Below are 18,955 nucleotides of genomic sequence, written 5' to 3' on the forward strand. Positions count from 1 at the left end.
TGTGGGGGGGGGGGTGGGAAGAGCACAATGAGTCGCTGAAGAAGATTACTGTGAGAAAAGGCATGGAGAAGACACCCTCTCCCGGCCAGGTGGCCTCACACAACTAACTGGTGGAGATGAGGGGGTTAGCACATCAGTTTGGGAGGCTGTTTAAGGGGTGAGAAAGAAGTGGCCCCTTCCTCCCACCACAACATCTTGGCCTCACCCACCCTGCGCTCCCCCTCCCCCCCGAAGGTGTCAGGATGGTCCCTCTGAGGTCACAGTGGCTGGGGGAGTGGCCAGATGACCACACAAAGCTTAAGGGTGTGGTCCCTCAGGGCCCTGGGAGGGGTATATATAGGGGCGCCTCAGGGGTCTGGGCCAGACTGCTGGGAGTCTTCGAGATGGCTAAGGCATCCAGGAAAGCCCAGAACCCACCAGCTTGTAGCACAGCTACACAGCAATCGACATCAGGCCCCAGAAGGAGGAAACCCGCGAAGACCCCCCGTCAACCCAAGTCCGGAGGCAGCGGCAAGGTAAGACGACCCCACCCAACCCAAGCTCTTCTTCCCTAGTGTCGCTTCCCACAAGACTCCTCTGTGCCCTTGCCTGGCAAACGCCCCCTCTTCCAAGGGGTTCTCCCGAAGCCCCTGTCCCATCCACCCCCGACCCTGTTCCCCTGACCAGACACTCTGTTGTCTTTCCAGGTGACCAAACCAACCATAAAGGTTAAAAGACAACTCCGGGGGACCGTGACCAAGAAAGTCCCGCTGAAGACTCCCATTTCTTCAAAGAAAGTAAAGAAAGGTAGAGGGACTGCCCTGTTCGGCCATTACCGCAGGATGAATAAAGCGCAGAATCCCCATGATTCGCAGTGGGACCAACCCAGCACCTCAAAGGTGCGTGGTGGCCACTAACTCTAGAGTGAGGCCAGAGATTTGAGGTTTGCCCCTGAGAAATGGGTGGCTGTTTAGTCATCGAATTTCACACAAATGGGGCATACAATTGGTGGCAATGAAAATAAAATGACCTGTTAAAAAAATCTGTGTGTCTCTGTGAGTTCTCTGACGGTGGGGAGTGGGGAAGGAAGGGGAGAGGTAGGCGAGCAAGGGAGGGAGCTTGGGCCTGGGGGCTTGGGGGTGAGACCGGAAGGTCTGGTAGGCCAGAAAGTGGGGATAAGGGCCGGGTGGGAACTGAGCACCGAAGAGGAGCTTCCCACAGAAGAGGAAGACCGGAAGAGGAGGAGACTTCGGATTTCTTTGTGTGCGTGTGTGTGCGCATGCAGAGGTGTGGACCTAGTTGGGGAGAGGTGTTATGTGTGGGGTGGCAGTGTCAGTCCCTGAAACAGCATGTGAGGTCACTGACTGCAGGTCGCCTACCTCACAATGGCTAGGCTTGCCCCACCCTGTCCTGTCTGCCGCAAAAGGCCCTCAAAAAACCTGAACTTCTCACCCTACAAAAAGCCCAAAGGACTAAAATAATGGTGTTTTGGGAGGCCACAAACCCAACATTGAATAGGCCACTTTCTTCCTAAGATTACACACAGACACAGAGACACACACACAGAGACACACACGCACACACGTACAATTCAGGTCTATTTTGTGCCTTCTACCACCCTACCAAACTGAACATATAGCGTATGTTTATACTAACGATTTTAATGTCCCTGTCAGCTCATTCTAAAATCTGTGTCAGTTTGGGGTTGGTTTCCCTTTCTCAGGGTAGTTTTGTTTTTGTTTTTTGTGGGTATTTTCTAACTTAGTGAAGATAGACAGCTGTTAATATGGTCAAAGGCCAGGGCACCTGGCTGGCTCAGTCGGGTGAGCGTCTGACTTTGGCTCGGGTCATGATCTCATGGTTCATGAGTTCTAGCCCCACGTCAGGCTTTGTGCTGACAACTCAAGAAGGCCTGGGGCCTTCTTCGTATCTCCTGCTTCTGTGTCTCCCTCTCTGTCTCTCCCCCGCTTGAACTCTCTCTCACTCTCAAAAATAAAGATTAATATGGTCAAAGGCCAGCTCTATATCCTTCTTGTGAATTGTCTATATTTTTTTCACAGTTTTCTGTCAGGCTTTGGATCCTTTATCCAATGATTTTCCAATGTTTAAATATAAGGAAGTTTAGCCCTAATATTAGCCCTAATCAGGGATCTACATTACAATGTGTTTTCCCAGTTTGGTGGTTGTCTTTTATTTTATGGTGTGTTTTTCTTTCTCTTTTAAAACTTTATTTTTACTTTTTAAAGTTTATTTATTTTGAGTGAGAGAGAGAGAGAGAGAGAGAGAGAGGCGGGGGCAGGGGGGAGGGAGAATCTCAAGCAGACTGTCAGTGCAGAGCCTGACATGGGGCTCAAACCCACACACCATGAGATCATGACCTGAGCCAAAACCAAGAGTAGGTTGCTTAACTGTGTCACAAAGGTGCCCCTCTGCCTTTTACAATTTTGAGCAGTGTGGTACATCCTGGGTGAGTAAGCAACTGGTGAACACCAGGAAGTGAGTGTTTCAACAGAAACCCAGGAAGCCCTACCAAGCCAAAAGGTGGCCTGCCCAGGAGAGCACCTCAGGCTGGCTGAACCTGCTAGTCTTAGGAAGCATAAGGCCGGCAGTGAAGCTCACCGTGTCTTTCCTTCAGGGCTGTAAGGCCAAATGGGCAACCCTCTACCTACGGAGCTATAATAGGACATGATCACATGGTGTCTCCTCAAAGAAGCTGGAAGCTTGTTATGGCCAGAGCCAGCTTCATGAGCGCAGGTCTGTGAGTTTGCACAGGGTACCATGTTTACAAGGGCACCGCGTACTTGGTTTGATGCTCTGCTCTTGGAATCTTGAAATTTGTAATAATTTTTGAACGGGGGCCTGCGTTTTCATTTTACACTCAGCCCTGCAAAGTATGTAATTGGTTTTGCCCCCACCCTCGGGCCTCTGGAATCAGATTTTCTCTGGTGAGTGCCAGACCTCTAAGCACGAGGGCGTGAGTCCTGTGGCTGTACTGCCTCTCGGCTGCAAACAGTTCTCTGACTCTCTCATCCAATTTCACGTGGGCAAGACATAAAGACACAGGTAGATGCCCTTAAGTGGATAGCAAACAAGTGCGTGGCCCTCAGGGTGCTCCTCCCAGCAGGTCCTCATGTTGGCCTGCTGGCACCCCCAAATGCAGCGTGCGTGTGAAACCAGGACCCCAGCTGCTGGGGCCTCCTGTCTGCATCTGAAAGCCATTCTTGCACTTTCCATTTGAAGCCACACCTTGAAACCCAGGGCAGCCCTGCTAGACGGAATGTTAGTGCAGATAATGATCTTTGAATACTCTTGACTTCGAAGTTCTGAAACGAAGCCATGACCTGCGGGAGCTTGTGGTGTCCTCTGCTTTTGAGTCAGAAGAAAGGGGTCGACAAAGTCTTTGTAGATTGTGAGGACATCAAAAGGCCCTGACGACCTTTTTATAATCGTGAAGGATTCAACAATGTGGGGATGAAACGTTGCCCCAAGGGCTGGCGAATTCTAACATGGGGAAGAGGCGATGGGCAAAATATGCTGGTCAGAGTCCAAAAGCAGCAGAGGATGTGGGGGGCTCCGGGTGAAACCTCGCTTGTCTTGCCTGTGTCTAGTTGAAGCCAAATGAAAGCGCTTTGTCCTTTCCCGAAAGCCCGTTTTCTCTCCATCTGTCTCCACAGCCGCAGAGATCTGACAAGGCCGATTTCAAACGCCGATGACCACACATTCTGGAGGATCGTACGTTCAGGGCACCACAAGCGGCTCCTTTCATGCCTTCCTTTTCTAACTTGCTAGCTGCACATCAGAGCTCTTGCCTGCCCTGTAGAACATAAGCTGTATTATCTCTTTCTTTCATAGTCGCTCCAAGCTGAAAGTGACCCAGCTACAGAAACGGGTGTTTTGCACCTGCCAGGAATTTACTCTGGAGGAGTTTCTCTCTGCACTGCCTCCTCCGCTAAGCTTCTTCCAAGGAGGAGGGGGGTGAGCCTGAGGGTTCTACCTCTCAAGTGGCCCCTGGCACAACCGCTCCAAAGCGTCGGCTTGCGTTTCAGCTTTTCCTTCAATGGGTTGAGCGGGAACTTCTGAAATTTGGAGGGAGTCCGAGTGTTCATAGCTGAAGCATGGGGACAGCGGGCTTGGCAGTGGTGGGATAGTACTGTGGCAGGCGTTTCACTTTGGACCTGTGTCAGCAGTCCTGGGAGCCCTAGATGACTCAGCCTTGCTAGTCTATCTATGACATACGATCACAGAGGCTTACACACAGGGCACTGGGGTCTAAGCATGCTGTGCCAGTGTAGCACTGGCCGACCTGCCACACGAAAGAATGTAGGAGCTCACTTTGGCTGCCGGCAAAGGCCCCCATGATAGGACTCGTCAGTCACCTGCTTTGTGAACCACTGATGTCACCGTTGCTCAGCCATCGGAGCAGGCCCATGGGATTGAAAAGACCACCCAATACCGGTAATCACACAACGGTCTCTGACGCAGGCTGGCCCAGTAGCTGTCCCCAACCCCCATGCCTGCTTTCTGTCATTGGAGAGACCAGTTGCCCTGAGCACAGGGATCTCTGGAGTGCAACAGATTCTAATCAGGAATAAGTCAACACGTTTCCTCTTACGACACATATGGCCCACACTGAAAAGGCAGAAGAACAAACAGAAATCCCTTCCAGAGACAAAGTCTTCAAATCGTTCGGTATTCACACTGGTGCTTCGTTTCTCTTGCTTTTAAGGATCTGGCTGCATTCCTGCAACATGCGAGAGACAAACAAAGATGACCCATGTCACACCTGTTAGGTCATTATCAAGAGAAACACTGACAAATACAAAACCCAGAAACCAAGTTGTGGCAAGGGTGTGGGGACATTGGAACCCTTGTACGCAGTTGCTGAGAATGTGACTTGTAAGAGCCATTATGGCAAACAGTGTGACGGTTCCCCTGAAAATTAAGAATGGATTCCACTACTGGGTATCTGTTCAGAAGAGTTGAAGCCGAGATCTCCAAGAGATGACCACACTCCCGTGTCCGTTGCTGCATCGTTCACACCAGCCAAGAGGTGGAAACGGCCGACGCGTGGACAAGAACGAATGCATGGTCTGTCCATACAGTGGCATATTATGCAGCCATAAAAAAGAAGGAAATCCTGCTGTACGTGACAGCACGGATGAACCCGGAGGACATGATGAGAAGTGACACAAGCCGGCCACAGAAGGACAAATCCTGCACGATTCCACTCGCACGAGGGGATCTAAGATAGTCAAATTCATAGAAGCAAAGAGAATGGTGGTTGCGAGGAGTTGTAGGGAGAGGGAGCGGGGAGAGGAAATAGGCACTTCTGGGCAAAGGATATAGTTTCAGCCACGCTGTACAGCATTGTGCCGACCGCTAACAATACTCGATTGCGCACTTAACAAATGTGTGAAGAGGGTGACTTTCCTGTTTGTTCTAGCACAAGAAAAAGAAGATAACCCTTGGGGCGCCTGGGTGGCTCAGTCTGTTATGCATTTGACTCTTGATTTTGGCTCAAGTCGTGATCTCACAGCTCCTGAGATTGAGCCCCGTGTCGGGCTCTGCACTGGGTGTGGAGCCTGCTTGGGATTCTGTCTCTCTCTCTCCCTCTCTCTCTCTCTCTCTCTCTCTCCGCCCCTCCCCCACTCGCACACACACCTCTCCCACTCTCAAAAGAAATACACGTTTAAAAAAAGATAACCCTTTATTTACCGAGGAGCTGCAAGTAGCTGACACATCCTACTACCCTGGCACCTTCACCCATTTTCCGTCTCAGATGACACAGCTAAGATTGGGTGTCTAGTGTTACCCTGAAAGGCCACTTGAACCACCTGTGCCTTCAAACGCAGCTCAAGCGCAACGTGGATCCCCACGGACCAGGAGGAGAGGCCCTGGCAAGAGAGGAGACCGGGGATCAAGCGCGAGGCCAGAGTTTCGGATGTCACTGGGGGGCCTCCGGGCTGCCAATTCTGCTGACTTCAAACTGGACTTGACTGAGGACACTCATCTGTGATCCATGATGGTTCTGCCCCCTGCACGTGCTTGTTGATCCCACACACAGAGGGGGAGAAAGATGGCCACAGGCACATGGGAGAAAGAGACCCATTGGCCTGGGTGCTAGACCAGTGTTTCCCAACTTGTGAAACCATGCGTCTTTGAGGGGCCTCTGCATTAATGCAGAGGGCTCAGTGTGGAAAGCAGGCCTTAACCCCAGAGCAAATAAATAGTCCAGATGCTTCCTGGGGGTAGCATAGTATTGTGGTCAAGAGTAGGACTTTGGAGCTAGACGGCCTCGGTTCAAATCTCAGTTCTGACAGTTTCTCACTTTGCCGTGTCTGTTTGCTCACCTAGATAATAGGGATACGTGGTAATATTTACGTAAGAGTTAGCATATGCAAAGCATGTAAATATTTGATCATTATTACATGCACGTCACAGTTTCCTAATGTCTGTACTATATATAATGTATAGATTATAGATTATAATAAATGAAATACAAATGTATTTTAAAATGTAACTAATCGAAAGTAGTTTATTGTCATTCTGCATTTTCTCAATCAACCAATGCCAAAAAGTATAATTACTGTCAAGTGAGGGCATCATGATTGATTTGGATGTACAAAATAAAGGATGGCAGGCCTCCTGAATGCACTGCCCCTTGACCGTGGTGTTTCTGCAGCCATTCGTCTAGCTGGACCGAGTCTGAGATTCAGGACTTGGTGGGCCCAGCTTCTCATCCCAGCCCCACTCCTCTGTCAGTCATTCACAAAACTTTTATTAGGAACCTAATTATACTAGACCAAGATGAGACACTGCCTCTCACCTGTGGAATGGACACCTAACTCCCAGTTTGTTTTGAAAATTAGACGATTAACATCTGTAAAATCGTCTAGCACCGTGCCTGGCACAGAGAAGACACCCAATAAATGGCCACTATTTTCCTAACTTGTGAAATGGCAACTGAAAAATGGCCAAGTTATAACTTGCCTAATCTCTTAAATATGAAAAATCACATAAGGTTCCATGGGAGTCACAAGAGGTGAAATGTACCCTGCCCTCTTCAAGCAGGGGCTGGGCAGATTATAATAATTAGATCTCATAAATCAGATCTTACGGGGCTACTGCTGTCCTTTGCGAGAAAGAGCCCAGCACACGGGTACTGGCAGGAGAGACCCTAGACTGGAAATGCTCCATGTCGTGGAGTTTAATCAGGTGGGGGAGTGGTCAGTGTTTAGTTGTAGATATGACTCCCAAAGGGGCTCTGATCACTATCCTTTAGATAAACATGTGGGCCAAAGAGAGGAGAAGGGGGGGGGGGTCTGAGTGCTGGGCTGAAGGATGGGAGGATGAAGTGAGGTGGACCAGGAGCATCAATTAACTCCAGGTGCAGAACATCCATTTGTAATCGCATCCCTGTGCTTGACATGACATTCCAGCATATGCATAAAGAACACTTCAGTAATGACGATAAATCCCCCCCTCCACATCAGGCATCAGGGTGACATGACATGTGCCACAAGCTTTCTGGAAGCTAGTTATGCATCCCCCAACCCGGCATGGAGGGTACAGGGGTGAATGAGTTGGACAAAGACCCTACCCTCATGGAGCTTGCAGTCGAGCAAGGGAGACAAATAAACACACGAACATAAAATATAGTATCAAGGCGTGGTAAACACTATGAAGCAAAATGAATCAGGGAAAGGGGTCCACGAGTGACACCGTAAATGAGGCCAGACGTAGAAGGGCTGTTTTAAGATGGAGTGGCCAAGAACAGTGTCTCTGAAAAGGTGACTTTTGAACAGAAGGGCGAATGTGGCAGGGGGAGCGAGCCCTGTGAAGGTCTGGGGCAAGTGTTCCGGTCAGATGGCCAGGCAAGTGCAAAGCAGAGGCATAAATGAGCTGGTGAGACCAGGAACAGTGAGAAGAACAGCATGGGGGTTGGAAGGAAAAAGTAGAAGAGGTCACAAAGGGAGCCAAGATATGACCATCTCTTGCCTACACTGCTGTAAGAGTCTCCTCAACCGGTCTTCTAGCTTCTGCCCTTGGTCTCCTTCAATCTATTCTACTCCTTCCCAAACTTCGCTGTGCACTAGAATCACTCGGGGCGCTTGTAATACTTCCCACGACCATGTCACACTCGAAACTGATGTAATCAGAAAGTCTGGAGGTGGGTGCCAGACATTAGCATGTTTAATGATCCCCAGGCATCCCCAGGATGCAGTGAAGTTTGGGAATCACTGGCCTGTTCTCAACACTGCAGCTAGAGTTGTTTTGATAAAGCAAGCCTAAAACTATTTGTCCCTCTCCTCCTTCAATCCCTCCAATGGCTTCACGGCACTGAGCATAAAATCAGGCTTTTTCCTTTGGCCTCCGAGGCCCTACGTGACCTGGCTGGCCCTGTTCATCTCCTTAGCGTCATCTGGAGGCGTTCGTCCCCTTGCTTACTGTGCTCCAACCGCTGGCCTGTTTTCTATTCCTCGAACATACTGAGCTTCTCCTGCCTCAGAGCCCTGGTGCCTTGAAATTGGAACACTTTTCCTAATGAGATGTGCAGGGCTGGCTTCCTCTTGCTAATCAGGCTCAGCCCTAATAATATCACCCCCGAGAGGCCTTCCCTGCCTCCTCTAGCTAATTTTGTACACCCGCACACCGTATGGATGCTGTGATATGCCATCCAGACTCTCCTTTAGGAGAACTTATTTCCCCAGCTGCCAGGAATAGTGCCGGCACTTGACCTTGCCTGGAGAGAACACACCTTCTCACGTGTAGCCTGCATGCGGTGACTCATCATCGTTGGTGAAGTAGAAGGACACAGCCGCCTCGCTGCATTTGAAGGGCCTGTCCAGCCACAGCACTCACCAAGGGGCGGACTGAAGCTTTGAGCAGATGTCACAGCCCGGCGTCTCCCTCCGTCCAATCTCGCTCCCTGCCATTCTACAAGAGCACTTGATCACAAGAGCATTCCCTACTATTCTGGCACCCTAATTTCCATGTCAGAATCCAATATAACTCAAACTGCCAAAGTTGGTGCGAGGAATCTGAGGAAGCAAACATTAAGACAGCAACCTGGAGCGACACCAGGCCCCTTTTGCCGGACATAGCTGGCATAAGAATAGCTCTAGCACAGGGGAACAATTCAATTAAGACTCGTACCTGTGAGAACTGGGATGTCATACTCGTGGAGGGAAATTCACTAGCAAGAGTGCAATGGGGTGGCCTTTGCTAAGCACAATTGATGCTTTGGAGAAAGACAACCAAAGACTAGGAGTGATTAATTGGCAGTTAAAAGCTAAGTGTGAAAAACAGAGGGCTTCCCTTGTAGAAGGGAAAGGAGTTCTCATCTCTTGTATCCAGAGAGCGGAGAAAGCTGAGGTCCAGGCCTGGAAATGAATCATCGCAGTACCAGAGCCCCCAAAGAAGCCCATACCCCCGACCCCATTTCCGTTAGCCCTGACTGGGAAAGAAGGGGGTCCCAAATCACAGCATGCGGCACCTGAGTTGATGCACCTAAAAATCTGGGATCCTCAGGATTCCCCTGAAACCTCTGCATCTACAGAAGAAGCCCGCTCTTTCGTAAATGTTCCTTCCTTTCTGGAGAGTGAAGCAGAGGCTTCTCCCCTGAAGGCGACTCGTGCTCCATCAGGATCTGCCTCTGCCTCTGCCTCTGCCTCTGCCCCTGCCCACTAGCTAGCATTATGTCACAATATGACCTGGCTGGAGGAGGTGCTGGGCCTCTAAGGGAGGAGAGGGACTTGGCCTCCAAGGAGCAGCTGGACCTAGTCAGCATGAACCAGGAGGAGTCAGGAGAGTGCACATGGGTCTGAATCCTGAGTGCTCTGGGGCAAGGGAGAGCCAAAGGTCATCAAGTGGCTATGCAGCCAGAGCTGCTCTACATGAGCTGGGTTCTTTCAGATCCAGATGACTTCACTGAACTCTACCTTCAAGAAATTACTTCAGTGTTTCACAAACTATTCAAGGGAAAAAAATAAGATGTACATCCAACTTATTTTATGAAGATATCATAACTATGATATAAAACCTGACAAGTACAGTACAAAAAAATTACATGTCTGGGGCGTCTGGGTGGCTCTGTTGGTTGAGCATCTGACTCTTGATTTCAGCTCAGGTGGTGATCTTGCAGTTTGTGGGATCGAGCCCCATGTTGGGCTCCATGCTGACAGTGCAGAGATGCTTGGGATTCTCTCTCTCCTCTCTCTGCCCCTTCCCCCACTCGTGTGCACTCTCTCTCCCTCAAAATAAATAAAGAAGCATTAAAAAAATATTACATGTCAGGGTGCCTGGGTGGCTCAGTCAGTTAAGCATCTGACTTCGGCTCAGGTCATGATCTCACACTTCGTGGGTTCGAGCCCCACCTCAGGTTCTGTTCTGACAGCTCGGAGCCTGCAGCCTGCTTTGGATTCTGTGTCTCCCTCTCTCTCTGCCTCTCCCCTGCTCACACTCTGTCTCTTTCTCAAAAATGAATAAACTTACAATTTTTTTTTAAAAATTACATGTCAATCTTACTCAAGATTGAGTAAAAATCTTAAATACTAGCATACCCAACCCAGCAATATGTGAAAAAAATACATCAGGATCAACTTGTTTATCCCAAGAATGCAAAGTTGGTTCAACATTAGAATATTAACGTATGCAATTCATTATTAATATAGAGAAAATTAATACTAAATTAACATAAAGGAGAAAAAACACATGATTTTATCAATTGATGAGGAAATTATGTTTGATAAAATTCAAAATATGTTCATGATAAAGCATCAAAACCTCTTCAGTGGCAGAGAGCTTTGTAAATATGATAGTGTTTCAAGAAACCGACCACAAACATAATGATGAAACACTCAGATCTTTCACTTTGTAATAAAGAAGACAAAGACTGTCCATTATCACTATTTCAATTCAACATTGTACTGGAATTCTTACTCAGCACAGTAAAGCAAGAAAAAAGAAAAGCATAAGGGTTTTAAAGACAGAAACAAAACTATTACTCACAGATGATCTAATTGCATACATTGAAAATCAAAATTATTACAGATAAATTATTTGAATTAATAAGAATTATCAGGTTTACTAGATTCAAAACAATACTCACAAATCACTTCCATTTCTAGATAAATACAACTTTTAAATATATATCCTTTAAACTAGCATTAAATTAATACAAAACTTGGGATAACTAACAAAAATGTGCAGATAATTGTAAAATAATATTGACAGAAATTGAGGGATATAGAAATAAATGGGGAGATATTCCATGTTCATGGGATGGAAGGCCCTATATTGCAAATATATTAATTCTCTCCAAACCAATCTATAGATTCAATGCCAATTCTACCCAACAGGTGTGAGTGTGTGTGTGTGTGTGTGTGTGCATGTAGAACATGAAAGTTGATTCTAAAAGTTATATGAAAATGCATAGGGCCAAGAATATGCATTGAACAGAACAACTTGGGAGGATTTGTTTTGTTGGATATCAAGGCTTGTTATAAAACTACAGTAATTAAAACAGTGTGGTTACATAGAGTAGTAAACCAAGTGATCAGAATACAAAGCCCAGAAGTAGAACCACACATATATGGACAGTTGTTTTATGTAAAAGGTCACTATACAGCACGAGAGAAAGGATAGCTTTTCCAATAAATGGTATTGGATCAATAGGATATATATTTGGGGAAAAAAATGAAATTGGGCCTATCCCTCATTTATACACAAAAATTAATTATTATTGTGTTGTAGAGCTAAATGTGAATGGCAAAATAATAAACCTTCTAGAAATTAATATAGGAGAGTATCTTTATCAGCTGAAGATTTAAAATAATTTTAAGTGGGACACAAAAAGCACCAATGAAGAAAATGTTAATAAGTTATTTTCATTAAAAGACCTCATTAGGGGCACCTGAGTGTCTCAGTCAGTTAAGCGTCCAACTCTTGATTTTGGCTCAGGTTGTGATCTCACACTTCGTGAGATCAAGCCCCGCATTGGGCTCTGTGCTGGCAACGCAGAGCCTGCTTGGGATTCTCTCTCTCCCTCGCCTTCGGCCCCTCCCCAACTCATGCATATTCTCTCTCTCTCTCTCTCTCTCAAAAATTAATAAACTTTTAAAAAAGAGAATTCACTGAAAAATATAAAATATAAATATAAATATATAAATCGGATCATACCACTCCCTGCTTAAAACCTTCCAAACTTCTTTGCCAAGCCCATACTTTGTCTAGTACCACTCTCCCTTGTCCGTTATAACCCAGCTATACTCTAAATGCCTTTCCTACGTCTGGGACTTTATACATGTTTTCTGTCTCTATTCCACTCTTCACTTGACTTGCACTCCCATCCTCTAGATCTCAGCTTAAATGCCTCCTCCCCAGAGAAGCCTCCTTTGACCATCTAATTTAAGTAAGGCTTCACATTATTATCTGTAAACCACCCTTGCCTTTCCTTTATAGTACTTAGTATGTATGCTCATTATATAAATCAGTTATTTTACTTGTTCACACCTTTTTGTCCTATTACACTTAAGTTCCAAATATATGTGAAATGTGGATGGATGGATGGATGCTGGAAGCTGAGCTATCCCAGCCTGAGTGGCAGGGCCCGGGCCGTGGACGGATTGGTGACTGCAAGGCGGCCCACAGACAGGGAAGCTTCTTGTCCTCCCGCTTTTAGGTAATTCGGCCTTAAAACTACCTGGGGTATTGTCTGTTGGGGAATTGTTCTCGACAGGCCCTCCGGGAAAAGAACCGTTAGGGAAGAAAATAAGGTTCCGCAAGAAACTGAGCGGCCTTACGTTTAGCCCTTGCCATCCCCTATGGAGACTCCTCTACTTACAGGAAGGATAGCCTCATGCCTTTGCCAGCAAAGAAGGCCTGTAAAGGAGACACATATGGATCTGAAAGCCTCACTCCAGCAACTAAGGAGTGTATCTCTGGGCACGGGTGACTTCAACCCCTAGGCCCACCTGGCCCCCCGGAGGCATTCCAGATGATGACCGAACCTAGTCGGTTAAGCTGCAGAATGGTTCATTGATTCCTAGGTGCATGGTCTCTCTGAGAATGTATGGGGCATGGGTTTCTAAGGCTTTTTCGGCCCCTTCCTGGCACCTGGGACCGAGGCGAACACATTGTTCTTCTGGCCTCATGTGGTCAGGAGGTCATGTCCCTGTCACTGTTCCACTTGAGGTGTTGAGAAATGGAGGGCCTTTCACGAGAACAGCAAAGCAAATACTTTGTAGATTACAGATAAACGCAGATGCATAATGTAATAATGTAAGAAATTAATCAATAATCAAAGGGTATGCGGGAAAATTAGGGGAAAATTGCCATGTTATTTCTTAAAGGTTGTTTACACATAGGAACATTTTCAAAGTTAGGTAATGTTAGAAAAACACAGATGACGTATGCTACAAGGAAATCACTAGCAAATATAATGCCACGTTTGCTACAATAAATCGGCCAGTTCAACACACTGCTTTTGTCTGTGTCCATTTTTATTTTAGTTTTAGTTTTTTATTTTAGTTTTTTATTTTCTAGTTTTTTATTTTAGTTTTGTTTTATTGTCACCGACGCTGTTCTTCCTTCGGGAACCCCTACTTGCTGGAGCTGGTCTCCAGCAGATGGATGGATGGACAGATGGATAGATGGATGGATGGGTGGATGGATGGGTGGATGGATAACTGAAAGGACAACATAGTCATCTCCTAATCCAGAATTTGCTCTTCATATCTGATGAAAGCTCTCCATTTTGAGACCCTAAATCCAACAATTTTCTTTGGATATCTTTTCAGGTGTGTAAAGGATCATTTATTTATTTTTTATCCACTCATCTATTCAATTATTCAATATTCAACAAATGTTTTTGAAGAGACTATTTGAATAAGAGGATAACGGGTCAAGCCATTGAATGAGCAGATTTATAACTGAAAAAGAGACGTGAAGGGCACAGTGAAATTCTTACATACATATACACTTAAAGGCCCCATAGAAATATGATTTAGAGGAGAAGTTTTCTATGCTTCAGCTGTGGCTTTCTTGGCAGTTGAGAGAGTGAAAGATGGCAACATGCTCTGTAACATCAACAACTTTTTATTCCCAAATTTGCAAATGAGTCATCAGTTACTTCTGTCAATTTTCTCAAGTATCATATAACAGCTGTAGTTGGGAAATTACATTGTTTACTGAGTCAACTACTGTTTCCGGTGATTGTCTGAAAGTGGTGTGTGAACAGTTTTGGAAACATCTTCTGAGTTATTCTACTTCTTTAGTAGGCGCAGAGAACACTTAAGAGAAATTAAGATGTGTGGTGGTTGTAAAACACGACTGCAAATTCTTTGACACTCTTCCCATTGAGATATGGGGTTCGTGCCCCCTCTCTTTGAGTGTAGGTGGGCTTCCAACTTCTTTGACAATTACAGTATGGCAGAAGTGACTCTGTGTTCCAAGGCTAGGTCACAAAAGTCTATGTAGATCCTGCCTGGCTCTCTTGAAACATTTGCTTTCTTTGGAAGCTCCGTATCAGGATGCTCTCTTTTAGAAAACAGATATCTTATCATAGGAGATCCAAGGCATAGTGATAGGGCCACGTGAACATACTCTGGTCAACAGTCCCAGCTGAGCCTAGCCTTGAAGACACTGCAGCCTAGGTGTCAGATGTGAGTGAGGAACCCTTCCAGCGAGTGCCAATCCCCAGCTGTTTAAGTTACCTGCTTATGTGAGTCTTCCCAGCTGAGGCCCCAGAAAATGTGGAACATTCCACTGTGCCCTGTCCAAATTCTTGACTCACAGAATCCTTGAGCATAATAGATGAATGATTGGCATTACACAGGGTGGTTTGGGGTAGTTCTCTACGCAAAGATAGTAATCGCAACAGAATGACAAAATGAGAAGTTTGGTTAAAGTGCTGAAAGATGGCAACATCTTAATATGGAATGTTGCAAGGTGAATGAATAAATAAGTACAGGCACTATAAAAAGATTCACAAGGCAGACTGAGAATGATAGCTTAGAAGTAATAGTCTCACTCTCAAGGTTAAATTTTTGGACAATGTCCCTGGGTTATGTGATTATTAGCATTTGACCCATAATTTAGGAAGAATCAAATGCCCTCCTATTATATTAATTATCCAAAGGTCAGTGTTCTGACTTCCTCAGGCATCTGGAACATAGCCATTGACCTAGAAATGAAAAAGATATGTAGCCATAAAACAGACAAATAAGAAGGGTTGATGAATAAATAGAAGGATGGATAGAATAAATAGAAGGAAGGATGGATAAATAGAAGGAAGGATAGGTATAGCAAGTGTAGTGATAAAGCAAGTGTAGTAAGAGGTTAATGATAAAATATAGATATATGGGTGTGTATTATATCCACTGCTGTATAACAAATAACTCCGAAAACACAGTACCTTAATCACACCTTTATAATTTCAAAGTTTCTGTCATCAGAAATGTGGGCATGGCTTAGCTGGGTCTTCTGGATCAGTCTCTCACAGCGTTGCGATCAAGGTATCACCAAAGCTGCAGTTTTTTTAAGGCTTGACTAGGGGGTGGGCCAAGTTTACACAAGAGATCATTGGCTGGATTCAATTCCTCACACGCTGATGACCACGGGCCTCCCTCAGTTCCTTATCACATGGGCCTCTCCATAGGTTGGTTCACAACATGGCAGCTGGCTTCCCTCAGAGTGACACAGGGATGGAACAAGAGAGCGGTAGTAAGACTGAAGTCAATCTTCTGGAACCTGATCTTGGAAGTGACACCTCATCACTGTGGCTATATTCTCTTCATTAGAAGCAAGGGATTAGGTCCACTCCACCCTCAAGGGGAGGGGATTACACAAAGGCCTCAGTACCAGAATGGGGGTATCATTGCATGATTGGCAGGGGGGCTTCTGTAAAGGCTACTATGTCCTTCATGAGTCTGCTGTAAAATGAACATTTTCATTATAAAATATTTGGGGAAATTATTTTATATGTATCGATCTCCAAATCTGTGTTCTCTACTCTGTGGGAAGCCATAGCAAACTTCAGGCTTTAATGTGATTATACAAATTAAGGCACCAGTTTAGAAGCGTTAAGGCATATAGACAAAGAGAAAAGTGAGAGCTTAAGAGAGAAAAAAGAAGGAAAATGCTATCTGGGGCCGTGTAGTGCTGTTTTTTTTTTTTTTAAGTTTATTTATTTATTTTAGTAATTTCTATATCCACTGTGGGGCTCAAACCCACAACCCTGAGATCAAGAGTCCCACGCTCTTCCAACAGAGTCAGCCAGCGGCCCTGGGGCATGTCGTGTTGGAGCAAGAAATTCCTGAGCTCACTGTTCCTGAGAATGTAGATGAAATTGAAAACACAGCATTCGAAACCTTTATACATAGTAATAGATTTAACCCACACGACAAAACAACGAGGAAGGTGATATTATCCGCATTTACGGATGAGAAAATTGGGGCACAGGATTTTTTCCCAAGGTCATAATGTCAGTCTTAAATCATCAAAAGGAACTTATATTCACCCTTTTAAAAAGGCAAGGAGCATGTCCTGTGCCTTAGAACGATTTCCAGCTGAAAGAATTCAAATCAAAAGCATTCCTGAGCTGAAGGCCATAAACTTGAGTTATCTGAAATGTCCCCTTATAAGGACCAGCAACATTCTGTTGCTTCCCCGAAGAGACCTTCACTGACCTATAAAGATTCCATTCTTCCTCCTTGAACCCCTGGCTTTGTGCTCCAGAATCCCTGCAGTCCTGGCAACCCACCAGGCCTGTGATCCCTACCCAGGGATGTGAGATAAAATACAGGACTCGGGTTAAATTGGAATTCAGATTAACAACAAATACATTCTTAAAGTGTAGGCATATTACATGGGATGTACATGAAAAAGGATTCATTGTATATTTGAAAGTCAACTTTAGGCACCCAATAACTTGCTCTGCTCATCGTACTACCACATCCCTAAGCAGAGCTCTCCTGCCCAAGCCCCTGAACCTCCCACGCCCCCTCTCTTTGATTCCCCCAGGACTTTCCACCTTCCACCTTCCAAGCCCGAAGGAAATGAGAAACTGGGGAGTTTCGAAATGAGAAACTGGGGAGTTTCGGCTCCAGCTGCCAGAGGCTAGAAAGGGCGGGGGGAATTGCTTCTGGCATCCACAATTAGCCCTGGGAGCACATTTTCCCAGAGAAACAATGATCCTAATGGTGGCTGGCTCCCTAGTGCTATGGGCCCTATAGTCCAGCCATATTCTTGGTTAAATAGGCTTTTGTGGACTGGCCTGGGAACCTTCTCACCATTTGTAACATTGTTTCCCTGGGAAAAATGCTTCTCGAGTTCCAAACAACCGACTTACAAACAAACTTTTGGAACAAAATGCATTGGTAAGTTGGGGAAGCCTGTAGCCTCTTCCAGAGTCATTCAAAGGCCTGTGACTTCACTCCAAGATGTTAGCAACGTTTAGGACTACTTAGCATACCAAAGGGAGGCCACTGGATTTGCCAAAGAAACTTTAATAAGCAAACAGACAGGATTGACAGAGCCATAATAGACGAGCTGACTCCGCGTTCGATTGGCTTCATAGGCCAGCATTTACATTGAATGATGTCCCTTAATCAAACACATGCCTTATCTGGACAGGCAGGACACTTATCCCACTAAGTGGGTGGTTATTAAGGAGATGGCAGGTACTCTGTATCTAATTGTACATTTAGCACCCTTTCACAGACACCAGAGGAAAGACAAGCTTATTTTTTCCCTCCATTGTCTGATACTTTCAATGTTTCATGGGTTCGTTCACCTTGACGAAAACAGAGCAATTATTCAGCTTTCATCTGCTTCTTTGAGAGGCATATGGGAAATTCTGCTTTCAGGAATAAAATGTTAATTTGGAAAAAGGACTCCAAGGCATTCTGAGAGGCGGTCTCCCATATTGCCGAAATTACATGCACAGCAAATGCGGCAGGGTGGTAACTTAGACTAAAACAGGAGGAATAAAATGTATACAGATACCTCATTTCTCATTAATTATTATTTGAAATGAAATGTAATGTGAGGAGCTATAGGGTGCCAGAAGTAGAAGAAGGAAATATATCATCATGTATTTAAAAACCTTTACAGAATATAATAATAATGAGGAAATTATTACACTACTCATCTTCCAGAAGCACTGTAGCCACCTGTTCACGCCTTTATTAATCACCAAGTTTCTTCCTTAACACTGCACGGCAAAGATCATTAAAGGGAAGAATACAAAAATGGAGGTGCTAAGAAATAATGTATTTCGCGGAGCAAAAGTATATTAAAATGCATCATTTTAATTAAGACTTTCACTAGTAGAGAAAGTCATATTTTAGGTCTGGTTTATAGCAACCTATAATTTGACTTAAAAGAATAGCAATGCATATTAGTAATTATCATTGTTGATATTATTAATTTGTTCTAAAATTAGCTCTAAGAGATTCTTTTTTTTTTTTTTTTTTTTTTTTCTCATCTGAGTGGCAAAGCGATCACCACCGTGAGAGTGTATTCACCGCCTTAGTTCAGAAGGAGACATTCAAGTACGGGCTATACACAGTGGGAAGGCACCGCGTTTCTCAAGGGAAGGGTGCAGCAAAGCCTGGTCCCCATGTCCCAGTAGGCTCAGTCCCTACCCAGGTAATGTGTGTGGGCCTCGTGGTTCCTGGGGGGACACTGGTGGCACAGGGTATATCGACAAATGCCTATTTAAGGGTGCTGAGAAGGAAAGTTGGATGTGGAGTCACCGCACTCTGTTCAGGTTTTGACAAGGGCATTTTCTGGAGCACGTGACCCTGGGCAAGTCACTTGATCTCCCTCAGACTCAATTACGTTCTTTTTCCGTTTTTGCAAAACCTTTCCAAATTTCATTGAAAGCTTCCCAAAGGTTTTAGTTACTGTTACTTTTGAAATTGTGAATCTGGAAACGGTTTACTAACAAAAGTCATTAAAATGATATGTTCCC

At 45.4% G+C, this 18,955-nt stretch overlaps 1 protein-coding gene across 1 annotated transcript; it reads left to right on the top strand.

Annotated features, from left to right (window-relative positions):
• The first annotated feature begins 364 nt into the window (after nucleotides 1-364).
• On the top strand, nucleotides 365-1,015 carry LOC131502747 (uncharacterized protein CXorf51A-like). The gene is made up of 2 exons (XM_058713708.1): nucleotides 365-515; nucleotides 687-1,015. Exons 1-2 carry the CDS (start codon nucleotides 384-386, stop codon nucleotides 894-896), a joined length of 342 nt encoding a protein of 113 aa, XP_058569691.1. The 5' UTR covers nucleotides 365-383; the 3' UTR covers nucleotides 897-1,015.
• Nucleotides 1,016-18,955: the final 17,940 nt, after the last annotated feature.

This window comes from Neofelis nebulosa, chromosome X (assembly GCF_028018385.1).
Source record: "Neofelis nebulosa isolate mNeoNeb1 chromosome X, mNeoNeb1.pri, whole genome shotgun sequence".
NCBI classification, from domain to species: domain Eukaryota; kingdom Metazoa; phylum Chordata; class Mammalia; order Carnivora; family Felidae; genus Neofelis; species Neofelis nebulosa.

What these genes read in the sequence shown, in the direction of transcription:
- LOC131502747 (XM_058713708.1), top strand. Translation starts at nt 384, where the DNA reads ATGGCTAAGGCATCCAGGAAAGCCCAGAACCCACCAGCTTGTAGCACA. An exon ending in AGTCCGGAGGCAGCGGCAAG is followed by an intron (nt 516 to 686) that starts GTAAGACGACCC and finishes TTGTCTTTCCAG; the next exon opens with GTGACCAAACCAACCATAAA.